The sequence below is a fragment of the Hyla sarda genome, chromosome 10, assembly GCF_029499605.1.
Source record: "Hyla sarda isolate aHylSar1 chromosome 10, aHylSar1.hap1, whole genome shotgun sequence".
Taxonomy (NCBI): Eukaryota; Metazoa; Chordata; class Amphibia; order Anura; family Hylidae; genus Hyla; species Hyla sarda.
This window is the reverse complement of record NC_079198.1, coordinates 131500582-131515045: the sequence shown is the minus strand read 5'-3', so window position 1 is coordinate 131515045 and position 14464 is coordinate 131500582. Positions and strand designations below refer to the sequence as shown.

Here is a 14464-nt window from a genome sequence, read left to right as displayed (position 1 = left end):
CCCCGACTCTCTCCATGCACAGAGCGAACTCCCTTTTGAGCACAAATTACTGTCGATCACCGCACAAACAGGCGGCCGACATGTCCCTCCATGTAGCTCTATGGAAGAGCCGGAGATATCCTAAAGCTGTATCTCCAGCTCTCCCATAGAGGTATATGGAGGAGCGGGTCGACCACCGCTTTGTGCACCCAGCAGGAGATCGTAGGGGTTCCAGTGGCAAACTCCCACAATTAGACACTTATCCTGTGGATAGGGGATAAGATGTTCTGCAACAGAGTACTCCTTTAAATGAATGCCTATGTTGGGGATCTGAAGTTCTGTAAAGTTCTGAAAAGAGGAAATATATTTATTTATAAAAGATTATATTAGGAAATAATTACTAACCTAAACTAAAATAAATTATCTTTAAAGATGGCCATTCACTTTAAAATTATGTTGTAGTTTTAAGATTTTAAAAGCAAAGTACTAATAATAAAGTCGCTTTGGAATCTATCATGCTATATACCTTTTGTATATTAGATCTCACTTATGCAAATTAACAAGTTTCTCTATAAATTTATTAGGTAAATAGGATTATGGAGGAATCACTTGATTTCTTATTAAGTTCATTTCTAATCTGTTTTACATATAAACTCTTGTCTTGCAGAATTAAGGATTTGTTTTAAGTGCCTGTCGAAGTTCCGCAAGGAAACAGCTGTAACCAATTTGTGCGCACTGGTGTCCAACACTCGCTGCGGCATACTGCCGCCTTTAACCTGTCTGTTTGGATTTAAGAAATAAAGAAGTCACACTGTACCTGGTGAGTGCCTATGTATCCTTCCGTTTATGGATTTGTCTGCATGCTGCTGTTTCCACAAATGAGCACCATCTGCATTGTACACTTTGCATTGAAGTTCTCCGTCTTGATGTGCCTGTATGCCTAAATACTGACTGTCTTTGGTACCTGCGCTTTCTACGTTGCTCTGTTTGGATATTTTGTTTTAAGTGTCCCTGTCATTTAAAAAAACTTTTCACATGTCACATAAACATGTCAAAAGTTTTGATTAATCAGTGTCTCGGCACTGAGACCCCCACTGATCTGGAAAACGAGCAGGGAGAAACACGTTATAGAGAGCTTTACTCCCCAGCCCAAAGTGATCTCTATTCTGGCCCCATTATAAATCTATGGGGCTGTAGGAAGGAGATCACTGATGGGCGAGGAGTGAATTGCATCATCATATGCCTCTCTCCGCTTGTTCTTGGGGTCTTAGCACTGAGACTTTTTACATGTCTCTGTGACGTGTCAAAAGTTTTTAGAAATGACAGCGACACTTTAAATCAGTTTAGCACTTTGTATGTATAGTTTCTAAGGGAGTAATCGAGAAAATCTGAACATAGCTTAAAGTGGTACTCCGGTAAAAAACAAATTAACTGGTGCAGGAAAGATAAACAGATTTGGAAATTAAGAGAAAATTGGGTATTGTGCAGCTCATTTTTTATTATTCGAGGCTAGATGGAAGAGTACTTACACCTAAAAAGTACAAAAAGTGAATAACTATAACAAGAAGAAAGGTAACATAAGCCTCTAGACTAAAACCATAAAAGGGTACATGATGAGTAAATTTAATAGAACTGTGCTTCACTTTTGATAATGCAAAATTTTATTTCTAAAATATATTTGTAAAATTAAATAACATTAATAACAACCTCCTTACACGGGGCCCTTGTGGGGAGGCGATATAAAATAAATAAATAATAAACAGAATAATAAAACAGTTGAAATTAATAAACCGCTGTATAATGTGATCTTCCTCTAATCTGACATTTGTTGCAACGGCATAGTTCGGTTCTTGAGCTATATTAATTGTAGTCTGTATCAGTGTATAATATAAAGTTTAGGTTATGGTAAAGGACACCAATTATAGTTACCAGCTCCTGCAGATGGGAATAATTCGTAGTGTAAAGACTGGACATTCGGGAGGCAGATTGTATACACCGTGGAGGCTGTTACAGCGCTGGCGTGCGCTGCAGCGACTGGCCTGGTTGCCACAGGCCTATGGGAAGTCGCATGTCTCGGAGATAGATGGACCTGCTCCCATGATGGAAAACAGCCTTGTGGAGAGCCCCTCGGCATCTGACGTCAGTCAGGTAAGTAATATTTGGCAAGATGGAATACTGGATTTGCAGGGTTTGCAGCGCTTAAAGGTATAACACCCAAATTTTGCTGTCCTTTACAATGATGAAGCTGCGGTTATTGGACTATGGTAATCATGCGGTAATTTTTCTCCTCTAGATGCGTTTCAGGGTACTTTATAAAACAACCCTTTCCTCAATAGAGATATCTCTACTGAGGAAAGGGTCGTTTTATAAAGTACCCTGAAACGTGTCAGTACTATAACACAGCCTCCACGGTGTATACCATCTGCCTCCCGGACGTCCAGCCATACGTCTTTACACTACGAATTAGTCCCATCTGCAGGAGCTGGTAACTATGAATGGTATCCTTTACCATAACCTGAACTTTATATTATACACTGAAATGGACTACAATTAATATAGCACAAGAACCGAACTATGCCGGTGCAACAAATGTCGGATTAGCGGAAGATCACATTATATAGCAGTTTATTGATATCATCTGTTTTATTATTCTGTTCATTATTTATTTATTTTATATCACCTCCCCACAAGGGCCCTGTGTAAGGATTTTGTTATTAACGTTATTTAATTTTACAAATATATTTTAGAAATAAAATTTCTCATTATCAAAAGTGAAGCACAGTTCTATAAAATTTACTCATCATGTACCATTTTATGGTATTAGTCTAGAGGCTTATGGTACCTTTCTTCTTTTTATAGATTTGTAAATTAGTTCTATTTAAAAGTCTTAATCCTTTCAGTACTTATCAGCTTGCTGTATGCTCCACAGGAAGTTATTTTCTTTTTAGATTTATTTTCTGTCTGACCACCGTGCTCTCTACTGACACCTCTGCCTGTCTCAGGAACTGTCCAAAGAAGGAGCAAATCCTCATAGCAAACCTATCCAGGTCTTGACAGTTTCTGAAACAGACTGAAGTGTCAGCAGAGAGCACTGTGGTCAGACAGAAAGGAAATTCTAAACGAAAATAACTTCCTTGTGAGCATACAGCAGCTGATAAGTACTGGAAGGATTAAGATTTTTAAATAGAAGTAATTTACAAATGTGTTTACGTTTCTGGCACCAGTTGATTTAAAAAAAAAAATGTTTTTCAACAGAGTACCTCTTTAATTTGTAAGTTAAGACTCAGACCTACTTCTCCTTGTGAGCTGCAATGAATATCAAGGCCTTATAGTCAGATAGGTCACTCACAGCCGTTCTCTTCTTAACCTTACAGTTATCTATAACAAATCCTTCTCCAACTAGAGCTTTCCTGGCAAAATCCTCATCATATGTGAAAACATGGATTTTGTCCCTCCCAACTGTCATAAATGTTTCACCTAAAGCCCCAATTAATATGAGGTGTCCTCCGGGGTTCAGAAACCCTGAGAACTTCCTGAGATATCTCTTGTAATCATCTTGATTTTTGCAGATAACATCTAGGAGCCAAACACTGATGATACAATCCGCTGGTGGTAAGAGCACAGGATCCGTCATATTTTCTTTATCAAGGTCACATTTTACAACATGTGGAATGGCTGATCTCACTTTTTCTTCTTTATCCGGAAACTGGTCACTGAAAGAAATGGAAAAAATATGAAAAGTCCCACAATAAATTTCATACTGCGCCACATAAAACGTTGGTACATAAAATGAGAATTCTTTGGCTAGGGGAAATGTGTGTAACTGTCTCAGTGACAGGAAACAGGCGGGTTATTAAATGTTGTACAGCTGTAAACTTGTGGAACGGCCAGCTCTCCCTCCGTGAGCAGTGTCCAGATCTCGCACCCAGCCTGGTGCGCTGAATGAATCCAAAAGCAAGACGATGATCCAGCACCATTACAGTTAAAACTCAACTTTATTCGGGGTTCAGAAGACAACACGGCATACACATGAAGGTGGTAACGTCAGACGTGTTTCGAGGGCATGCACTCTCTTCCTCAGTGACGTCTGTACATTGCCACCTGCTGTCTTAAATACTCTAACTCTGGGGGAGGAGTATTGCGAAGGAAAACCTTCATCTGCCGACCACAATAGGCAATGGCCAGTTACAAAATATGACAAACATGCGAATAGTGATTCAATATAAGTGTGAAACATTTACTATATATCAATAAATCTTAAAATAATATACATGTAAAATTCCTTGCTCATAGTAATAAATCAGATGTTAAAACAAAGGCATGTTAATAATAGCACAACAACTCACGTCTCATATTGAAACCACAAGGTGCTCTGGTTCCCAATGTGAATTGCCAGTATGCGCCTCTTGCGGCAATCATATCTATAAGAAGCAACTAATAAAGACAAAGATAAATTACTTTTCCCCTATAATAAAAATAACAAAAAGAAAATGCAATACACACAAAAACCTGTTCTTGCATTGACCTTCTCTCTATATTTCAGACAGAACAAAAACATTATTTTTCGTCATCTGCATTTTCTGAGACAGGATCAGGTGCTGTCTTACAGTATGGCTGTTGAGTGGTGCCTCAAAGAGCACCCACATTAGGTGACAAGTTGTCACCCAGTACTATTGTGGCTGAAATGGATAGAGAGACAAATTGGTTAAGGTTAAGGGATTTTTCAAGTGTGGTCATACTGTGCGCAGAACGTGTAATTATGCCAAACCCTGTAAATACTTTGAAAATGCATATGGCAGCAAGAAGTTTGAAATACTCAACAATACTTGAATTGTAACCTGAGAAATTTAGTTTACATCATCGAATGTATACAGTGCAATTTGAAATACGTGGGACAAAGCTTATGAAAATAAAAAAATAAGAGTGATGGAACATTTGAAGTATGTAAACCTGTCTTCAACAAGAAATAAATCTGCTGCATCATTGCATTTCCAAACAGTGCATTGGGGGAATGTGAAAAGCTTTTGAAATTCACGGCATTGAACATGTCAAATCAGGTCCATGCAAAGGTAATGCTAAAGATAAGCTTGCCGCAAGAGAAGCATACTGGCAATTCACATTGGAAACCAGATAGGAGAAATCACACAACGGGTAGTGGAAGTAGAGGTCCGCGCTGCCAGTGGTTGATGAATTCAGACTTGACCAGGATCGGTAAGAATAACTGTTTTATTAACACACAACGCGTTTCTGGGTCGGGATGGCGTGCACGCCTGACGAAAGGGCCATCCCAGCCCAGAAATGCGTTGTTTGTTAATAAAACAGTTATTCTTACTGATCCTGGTCAAGTCTGAATTCATAAACCACTGGCAGTGTGGACCTCTACTTCCAATACCGGTTGTGTGAATTCTCCTATCAGTTGCACGCTAAGCCAGCGCGGGAAGCCTGCAGCAGCCGGAATTACTTCTATTTTGATCTGCCTTGATGAGTGTTGTGCCTTGCCTTGCACAACCTAAGAAGGTTAGCGTATCTAGCACCATCACAACTTTATTTATTTAATAATCGGTTCTGAATATAAGAGCACTTTGTGTTTTTTCTTTGTTACATTGGAAACCAGAGCACCTTGTGGTTTAAATATTAGACGTGAGTTGTTGTGCCAATATTAACATGCCTTTGTTTTAACATCTGATTTATTACTATGAGCAAGGAATTTTATATGTATATTCTTATAAGATTTATTGATATGTAGTAAATGTTTCACACTTATTTTGAATCACTATTTGTACGTTTGTCCTTTTTTGTAACTGCCCATTGCCTATTGTGGTTGGCAGGTGAAGGTTTTACTTCGCAATACTCCTCCCCAGAGTTGGAGTATTTAAGACCGTAGGTGGAAATGTACAGACGTCACTGAGGAAGAGCACTCATGCTCTTGAAACGCGTCCGACGTTACCACCTTAATGCGTATCCCGTGTTGCGTATCCCCTTCTGAACCCTGAATAAAGCTGAGTTTTAACTGCAATTGTGCTGGATCATCATGGTTTTGGGTTATTAGATGTACATGCTCTAATTGGATGACTGTTACTAGTGGGGATCACAGGGGACAGTATTGGAGGGGTCACTGTTACAAGAGGGATATACCACGTGTAAGTTGTGGGCCATAGTATTTTTAATATATCATGAATCACCTTGTAAAAGGATTATATAGTAAAGTATTACTATTATATAGTAAAATATCAGATGATACTTTCCTCTGCAAAGTGGTTAACACAATAAAGGACAGTACACTCTGTATAGTACATAACACAATAGAGGACAGTGCACTGTGTACAGTAGATAACACAATAGAGGACAGTACACTGTTGCAAATAGATCTGGATAGGTTGGATGCTTGGCTGAGAGGTGGCAAATGAGGTTAAACACTGATAAATGTAAGGTTATGCACATGGGGAGGAAAAATCCAGGCTGGGAAAATAAACTACATTAGAAAATAATGGGGACAGCTGACATAGTAAAGGATTTAGAGTCAGGCAGCTACTAACAAGGCAAATAAATGCATGGGGGCATCAAAAGGGGCATAAATGTACATGACACAGAAATATTTTACCACTGTACAAATTACTAGTCAGACCACACATGAAATACTGTGTACAGTACTGGGTACCAGTGTACAACAAAGACATAGTGGACCTGGAGAGGGGTCAAAGATGGGCAACCAGAGTAATAAGGGGAATTGGAGGACTACAGTACCCAGAAAGATTATCAGAATTAGGGTTATTGAGTTCACAAAAAGGACAGCTTAGGGGTGAACTATTAACTATGTATTAGTTTATCAGGGGACAGTATAGAGATCTCTCCCATGACATATTTATGCCAAGAACTGTATCTTTAACAATGGGACATCCTCTACATTTAGAGGAAATAAGGTTTTTACGCCAGCACAGAAAGGGTTCTTTACTGTAAGAGCAGTGAGACTATGGAACTCTTTTCCGGAGGAGGTAGTAATGGTTAATTCTGTAAAAGAGAGCAAAAGAGGCCTAGATACACTTCTGGAGAGTAGGTTATGGATACAGCATTTTTAGGGACAGAATGTTGATCCAGAGATTTATTCTGATGTCATTTTCTCAGTTGGGAAGGGATTTTACCCCTAATATGGGGCAATTATTATCCAGCCTCATGGGTTCTCTCTTGTCTTTCTCTGGATTAATACAGTAGGGACACAGGGATATGCATTGAACTTCATGTTTTTTTAACCCTATGAACTCTGTTACTATGTTAACAGACTAATATTGCAAAAATAATGTATATTGGGAGTAGATATACTGTCCTAATGTTTTTTAGACCTGTCTTCTTAAGTCTGGTACAATAACACATTGACAGTGGTTTTATATATATATATATATATATATATATATATATATATATATATATGTGTGTGTGTGTTTGTTTACCTTCTCCCTTCTATCTCTCCATGAAGTTTTGCAGCATGTCCCCAATCAAATGCTCCTGTCCGTGTGTCCAGCCATCTCTTCAGCTCCATGATGCATCTGTCACTGACCTTCAGGACTATGATGTGTTGGAAAAACTCGCAGGCTGCATAGAGATGATGAACAAATGAACCATTGCTGAGGTCAATCAGGACATCTCCTCTAATATGACCTGCAAAAAAAAAAAAAATTGGAAAATCCATACTGACACATTTGAAGCAATTATCCAGCACACAAAAAAAAAAACAGAGTTGATTTCTTAAAAATTACTGCACTTTATTGTCTGCAGGTTGGGTGTAGTTTTGCAGCTCCATTCTATTGAAGTAATAGTGCAAGTTTTAACCAATTAAGGGCACAGGGAGTACCCTTATGCCCTGACGCCTTAAGTGGCTTTGAAGCAAGCGCAGGAGCTGTGCTTGCTTCAGAGCAGTTAGTATCAGCTACTATCAGTAGCCAGACACTGACTGCTTATGCCGGGCAGCAACATCATGCTGCTGCCCAGAATTTAATCCTTTAGACACTGTTCTCAATGCCGATCAGTAAAGAATTGCAATAGCTCAGAGGAGCTTACCGAACCCCTGCGACGTGATCGCGAGGGTTAAGTAAGCTAAAATGGTGGAGGAGGGTCCCTTTACCTGCCTCCTGCCGCCGATCACTGATTCAATTATGTAGCTTGGCATAGCCAGGCTCTATCAGTGTATAACCGATCACACTGTGTAATGCTATGCCATAGGCATAGCATTATATAGTAAATGCAATCTAAAGATTGCACGTAAAATACAAACTACTAAAATATGATGTTTATTATTCCGCATGGTAAATGGTGTAAATGTGAAAAATACTAAACAACAAAACTACAGATTTTTTATTGCATCATACATCAGGAAAAATTTTTATAAAAAGCAACTAAAAAGTCCTATTAAAACAAAAATGGTACTGATAAAAACATCAGATCACGGCATAAAAAATGAGCCCCCATACATCCCTGTATATGGAAAAATAAAAAAAGTATAGGGGTCAGAAAAGGGAAATGTTATGCATACAAATTTTGTTAAATACATTTTCTTAAAGTAGTACAATAATAGAAATACTATGTAAATTGGGAATTGTTTAAATAGCATTGCCCTACAGACTAAAGATAATGTATTATTTTTACCATATAGTGCACTGCGTAAAAATCAAACCCCCCAAAACTTGCAAAATTGCAGTTTTGTTCACACCTTTAAAGGGGTTATCCAGGAAAAAACTTTATATATATATATATATATATATATATATATCTCAACTGGCTCCAGAAAGGTAAACAGATTTGTAAATTACTTCTATTAAAAAATCTTAATCCTTTCAGTACTTATGAGCTTCTGAAGTTAAGGTTGTTCTTTTCTGTCTAAGTGCTCTCTGATGACACCTGTCTCGGGAAACGCCCAGTTTAGAAGCAAATCCCCATAGCAAACATCTTCTAAACTGGGCGGTTCCCGAGACAGGTGTCATCAGAGAGCACTTTGACAGAAAAGAACAAACTTAACTTCAGAAGCTCATGAGTACTTAAAGGATTAATATTTTTTAATAGAAGTAATTTACAAATCTGTTTACCTTTCTGGAGCCAGTTGATATATATATATATATATATATATATATATATATATATATATATATATATATCAAGTTTTTTTCCTGGATAACCCCTTTAATTATTTATTGAAAAACATTTTATTTTCTTACTTTTCACTTTTTACCTTATTGTGCTATGTTGTAGTACATCTGTACTGCAGCACAGCATAGCTATCATTATTATACTGAAATTCCTCCTGTGAGGTCAAGCTTATGACTGGACCAAACAGGCTTCTGTACTCGGCAGACAGGAGATAATCAGCTGGCCTCTTGCTGCCATGAAAATAATTTGGCCCTGCAATTGTATCGCAGGGTCGGCGAAGGGGGATAGGAAAAGCACCCTTCCCCTGTTAATCTTCTAGATGCCATGGTCAGTACTAACCACAACATCAATGGAATTAACACTGCTGAGACAGCAGGATCTCTGTCTCTGCATCTGTAGCAGGATCCTGGCAGTGATTGGCAGCCAGGTCCCATCGCTGATCTCCTGCAGCATGTCATGCAGTTTGAGGGATCAGCAGAACGTATGCATATGTCTAGTTGCCAATAGAGAAGAGAGAAACAAGTGGCACTGCTAGCAACCACAGGGTCTAATTATAAAGGATACACATCGGTGGTTTACAACAGATAGGTACTTGTACAAGGGTTCCCATCGGCGGTGCTAGGTGAAACAGAACGTAGTCGATAATAGAACAAACAAAGAACAAAATCAATCCTGCACTCACCGCAAGGGTACCGCAACTCCAGCCTCACTCGAAGGGTGCCTCCAATCAACGATCGGGCATATCAGATGTGGAGCGCTCAGAAAAGGCGACTGCCGGTGGTTTCAAGCAATCACTATGCGCTTCATCCGGCCTCGTACGAGGCCGGATGAAGCGCATAGTGATTGCGTGAAACCGCCGGCAGTCGCTTTTTCTGAGCGCTCCACATCTGATATGCCCGATCGTTGATTGGAGGCACCGTTCGAGTGGGGCTGGAGTTGCGGTACCCTTGCGGTGAGTGCAGGTGTGATTTTGTTCTTTGTTTGTTATATGTCTAGTTGCGGGAACATACCCACAGATAGGACATATGCATATATCCCATAGCAAGAAGGGGTTAACACTAATCTGCTGATGAAGTCTGCTTTGACAAACTCTATTAGTAGATTGCCAATCCCAATGAGTAACTCTATATAATAGGCATGCCATTATTCATTATAAGCAGTCTAATGATTGCATATAAAATTCCTCTATGGGGAGCAGTGGCGTACCTAGGGGGGGGGGGGGCGGGGCGGCCCGCCCCGGGTGCCACTCTGAAGGGGGGTGCCAGGGGCAGACTGACCCGCCGCCGCAAAAAATTTTTTTTTTTCTTTAACACTTTGCCGCCGCCCGCGCTGTTTGCCGCCGCCCGCGCTCTGTGGGGGCCCGCACACACACCCCCCAGAGCCGTGCCCCCAACCCCCACGCCCCCCCCTTTCCTTACCTCCCAGGCAGCCTGCGGCCCTACAGAACCGCTGTGGCTGCCTAGGAGAAGCGTCATCACGTTAGTGGTGACGCGTGAGACGTGGTGCCGGCAGAGAGGAGCGCGCTGGAGATGAGCATGCGCCCTCCAGCAGAATGTTGCAGCGCCAAGCCTCCCGCTACTGTGGCCGTACAGGTAACCCCCTCTCCACCTGCATGGTCTCCCTCCCATCACCCACCACCATATAGGTAACCCCCCCCCCCACCTGCCTGCCCCCCTTCTACCTCCCCCTTCAACCCCTTTGGCTGTCCGGGCATGCTGTGAGTTGTAGTTTTGCAACAGCTGGAGGCACCCAGATTGGCAAACACTGCCTTAGGGCCTAAGCCAGTGTTTCCCAACCAGGGAGCCTCCAGCTGTTGCAACACTACAACTGCCAGCATGCCCGGAGAGCCTTTGGCTGTCTAGACATGCTGGGAGTTATAGTTTTGCAACAGCTGGAGGCACCCAGATTGGCAAACACTGCCTTAGGGCCTAAGCCAGTGTTTCCCAACAGGGTACCTCCAGCTGTTGCAAAACTACAACTGCCAGCATGCCCGGACAGCCAAAGGCACGAAGCGGCGACCGACACCCCCCCTCAATACAACTCTATGGCAGAGCCGAAGCTCTGCCTTCGGCAATCTCCGGCTCTGCCATAGAGATGTATTGAGGGGGCGTGTCAGCCGCTGCTTCGTGCGGAGGTCGACAACCGCTATCTGGCCGGAAAGCCTGACCCCCGTACAGAGAGATCACAGGGGGCCCCAGCGATCGGATCCCCCGTGATCTCAAACTTATCCCCTATCCTTAGGATAGGGGATAAGTTGTTCACCACTGGACTACCCCTTTAAGGCCTAACCCAGTGTTTCCCAACCAGGGAGCCTCCAGCTGTTGCAACACTACAACTGCCAGCCTGCCCGGACAGCCTTTGGCTGTCTAGGCATGCTGGGAGTTGTAGTTTTGCAATAGCTGGAGGCGCCTGGATTGGCAAACACTGCCTTAGGACCCAGAGTATTGTATTATACTCCAGAGCTGTACTTACTATTCTGCTGGTGAGATCACTGTGAAACAGAACCACTTTTTTTAGATTTATTATTTTATTATTATATAGATGTATAGAGGGTGGGGTGTAGCTTTGTATAGGTATATGCAGAGCTACACCCCCCCCTCTTCCCCATAGGTATATGCAGAGCTACCCTCCCTCTTTCCCATAAGTATATGCAGAGCTACACCCCCCTCTTTCCCATATGTATATGCAGAGCTACACCCCCCTTCCCCATAGGTATATAGTGTAACTCTGCATATACCTATGGGAAAGAGGGGGGGGGGGTAGCTCTGCATATACCTATGGGAAAGAGGGGGGTAGCTCTGCATATACCTATGGGAAAGAGGGGGGGGTAGCTCTGCATATACCTATGGGAAAGAGGGGGGGGAGTGTAACTCTGCATATTCCTATGCATATACCTATGGGAAAGAGGGGGGGTGTAACTCTGCATTTACCTATGGGAAAGAGGGGGTTTTCTGGCTACCTACCTGCCCTTTTACTGTGCAGGACACCAAGGAGGGCATTATTACAGTTTGTGGGCCTATAGATGGGAAGATTGTAGGGGAGGGCACTGAATATATGCAGAGTCTGACATGTTTTTCCTGCAGATGTCTTATCCGGACAGAGAAGAAAAGGAAAGAGGACGCCGCTGATCAGAAAAAACATAATTGTGAGTCTCAAAATGTAACTGTAATCGCTTATATGGTGTACAGATCCTGTGTACAGCTGTTATCTACTGCTATATGGTCCTGTATATAATCACTTATATTGTATACAGATTCCTTATAGTATACTGGTCTGTATATAGTGGTTTTATTCAGTACAGTATGGCGGTATTATCCAGTTATTGTGTGGAGGTATATATTTACTCCTTCTATACTGGTGTTATTGGTCATGGAAATTTACTTATGTTAAAGTGTTTCTTACATATATAAATTTATATTTATTGTGTGTGGGATTTGGGTGGAATAGGAGCGTGGCAGAAGATTGACGAGCTGCAGAGCCTAGCAGGGGCCCTTGCCTTTTTTTTTAGTCCGGGGGCCCCGAGTGTTGTCAGTCCGCCCCTGGGGGGAGGGGAGGGAGGGGGTGTAATTAAGGCCGGTGCGTATGTGTGGTGGGCGGGGGGGGGGGGGGGGAGTGCCAAACAAAGGGTCCGCCCCGGGTGCCAAATGCTCTAGGTACGCCCCTGATGGGGAGTGTAAGTAAAATAAAATAAATATTTATATATTCTCCTCCCCTAATGCACTTGTAAATCCCCCACCCTTTTATAATAAAAAAAAAATGTATTAAGTAATTTAAAAAAAAAACACATATTTGGTATCATTGCGTGCAAAAATGTCCGATTATTAAAATATAATATTATTGAACCCATATGGTTAATAGCTTAAATGCAATGAATTGTAGCCTGATGAATACTTCCATTCAGTTTTTACAAAAGAAAACGAAGCAAAAGGACCTCAAATAGGGAGGAAGACTAAAAAAATCTTTAGATGCATGCGTCTTTACACATCAATCACCAAAATGATTCCACAAATAAGGCAAATTAATAAAACGTAACCTTTATTAATAATTTATAATACCACCGAAAAACAAAAATCTGACAAATAGTGGCCCAAGGGTCCCAAGTTAATAAAAGAGAAATAGATCTGATGGACCAGAAACAGATGATTGATGCACAAATATAGGGGAGAGGCCAAACTTTGGGGAGAAGAACATACTGATAATGTTGTTTGTTCAATGACAAAACTGCCAGGGATAGGTGCCCATCGTGCACTCCTTGCTCCACAAAAAAAAAACTGTCCCTACTTTTTAAGGGACCTGTCTCCTTAATAGGATGGCCTCAACTATGGGGACAGTCCCTAAGTGAGGGAGAAAACAATAAACAGGAAGTAAAAAGCAAAGATTCAGTGTTGAAACCAAATGGCCACCAGTGTCACACACACAAATGAATAATTAAATTATAAACACCAAATCAAATACCAAAACAAACAAAAAATGAAAAAAAAGTTGCAGATATATCCTCCAAGTCCTACGCATTTTGTCCAAGATACAGTGAACTCATCAGGGTAGGATGATGGCAATTAAAAGGCACGATTTATAAAAATACCAGGCGATGTATACAGATATAATAATCAAAACCACAGTGCCCAATTTGTATTCAGCCGTTTACAGTCTCTTAAAATGAACTAAATCTATAAAATGTAAGATACATACCCTTGCTGAAGGTTTTTGTAAGACTTTCAATGGGAAATTTTAATGCATCTTCTTGAAAAGCCATATCAGGTTTGTCTGAAAAATAATTCTCCAGATGTTGTCTAGAATCAAATCCATGTACATGATAGAGCTTATGGGTGGTGGACTCCATCGTCTGGCCGTGTATCACAGATCTGCTGGGTCCCTCTACACCAAGTAACAACGCAGATTACTGAGAATCACCTGAGGGTTTCCTTTATCACAAGGCAGTCGTGGGAACAAGTGATTGCATAGAGTCACATAGAAAATGTATAACCTGCAAATAAACAAGATAATTTTATTGTAAAAGAAACAATGGGAAAAATCTGAAGAAACTTTTGTCTCCCATTTTTTTGGATTTCAAATTTTTTTTTTTTAATTTATTTTAAAAGAGATGGACACAATTAAACAGTTGTAAGTTGCCTTTAAGTGGACCGGGTAAAATAACTGATCTTAAAGATCCATCTGTACAAGTTTCTTTACCAAAGATAATTATATAATAGGGTATATAGTTTACATTGTAGTTTTCTAGTAATTAGGCAAAAGTTTTCACATTAAAACACAAATGTTGATAGTTTAAATGTTTCCAGTGAGCTATAAATTTTATCACATTGGTTTTCTAATTGTAGGAATAATATAAGGA

General features: G+C 40.8%; 1 protein-coding gene across 1 annotated transcript; it reads right to left on the bottom strand.

Moving 5' to 3' along the window:
- Positions 1–3189: 3189 nt before the first annotated feature.
- Positions 3190–13954, bottom strand: LOC130293601 (indolethylamine N-methyltransferase-like). The gene is made up of 3 exons (XM_056542467.1): positions 13804–13954; positions 7425–7632; positions 3190–3692 (listed from the first exon to the last, which is right to left on the bottom strand). The coding sequence occupies exons 1-3, from the start codon at positions 13952–13954 to the stop codon at positions 3269–3271; spliced, it is 783 nt and encodes a 260-aa protein (XP_056398442.1). The 3' UTR covers positions 3190–3268.
- Positions 13955–14464: the final 510 nt, after the last annotated feature.

Excerpts from the sequence above, each read along its gene's own strand:
- LOC130293601 (XM_056542467.1), bottom strand. The coding sequence starts at position 13,954 with ATGGAGTCCACCACCCATAAGCTCTATCATGTACATGGATTTGATTCT. Across the intron at positions 7,633-13,803 it reads TACAAAAACCTTCAGCAAGG|GTCATATTAGAGGAGATGTC; the intron begins GTATGTATCTTA and ends TTTTTTTTGCAG. Across the intron at positions 3,693-7,424 it reads GGAGAGATAGAAGGGAGAAG|TGACCAGTTTCCGGATAAAG; the intron begins GTAAACAAACAC and ends CATTTCTTTCAG.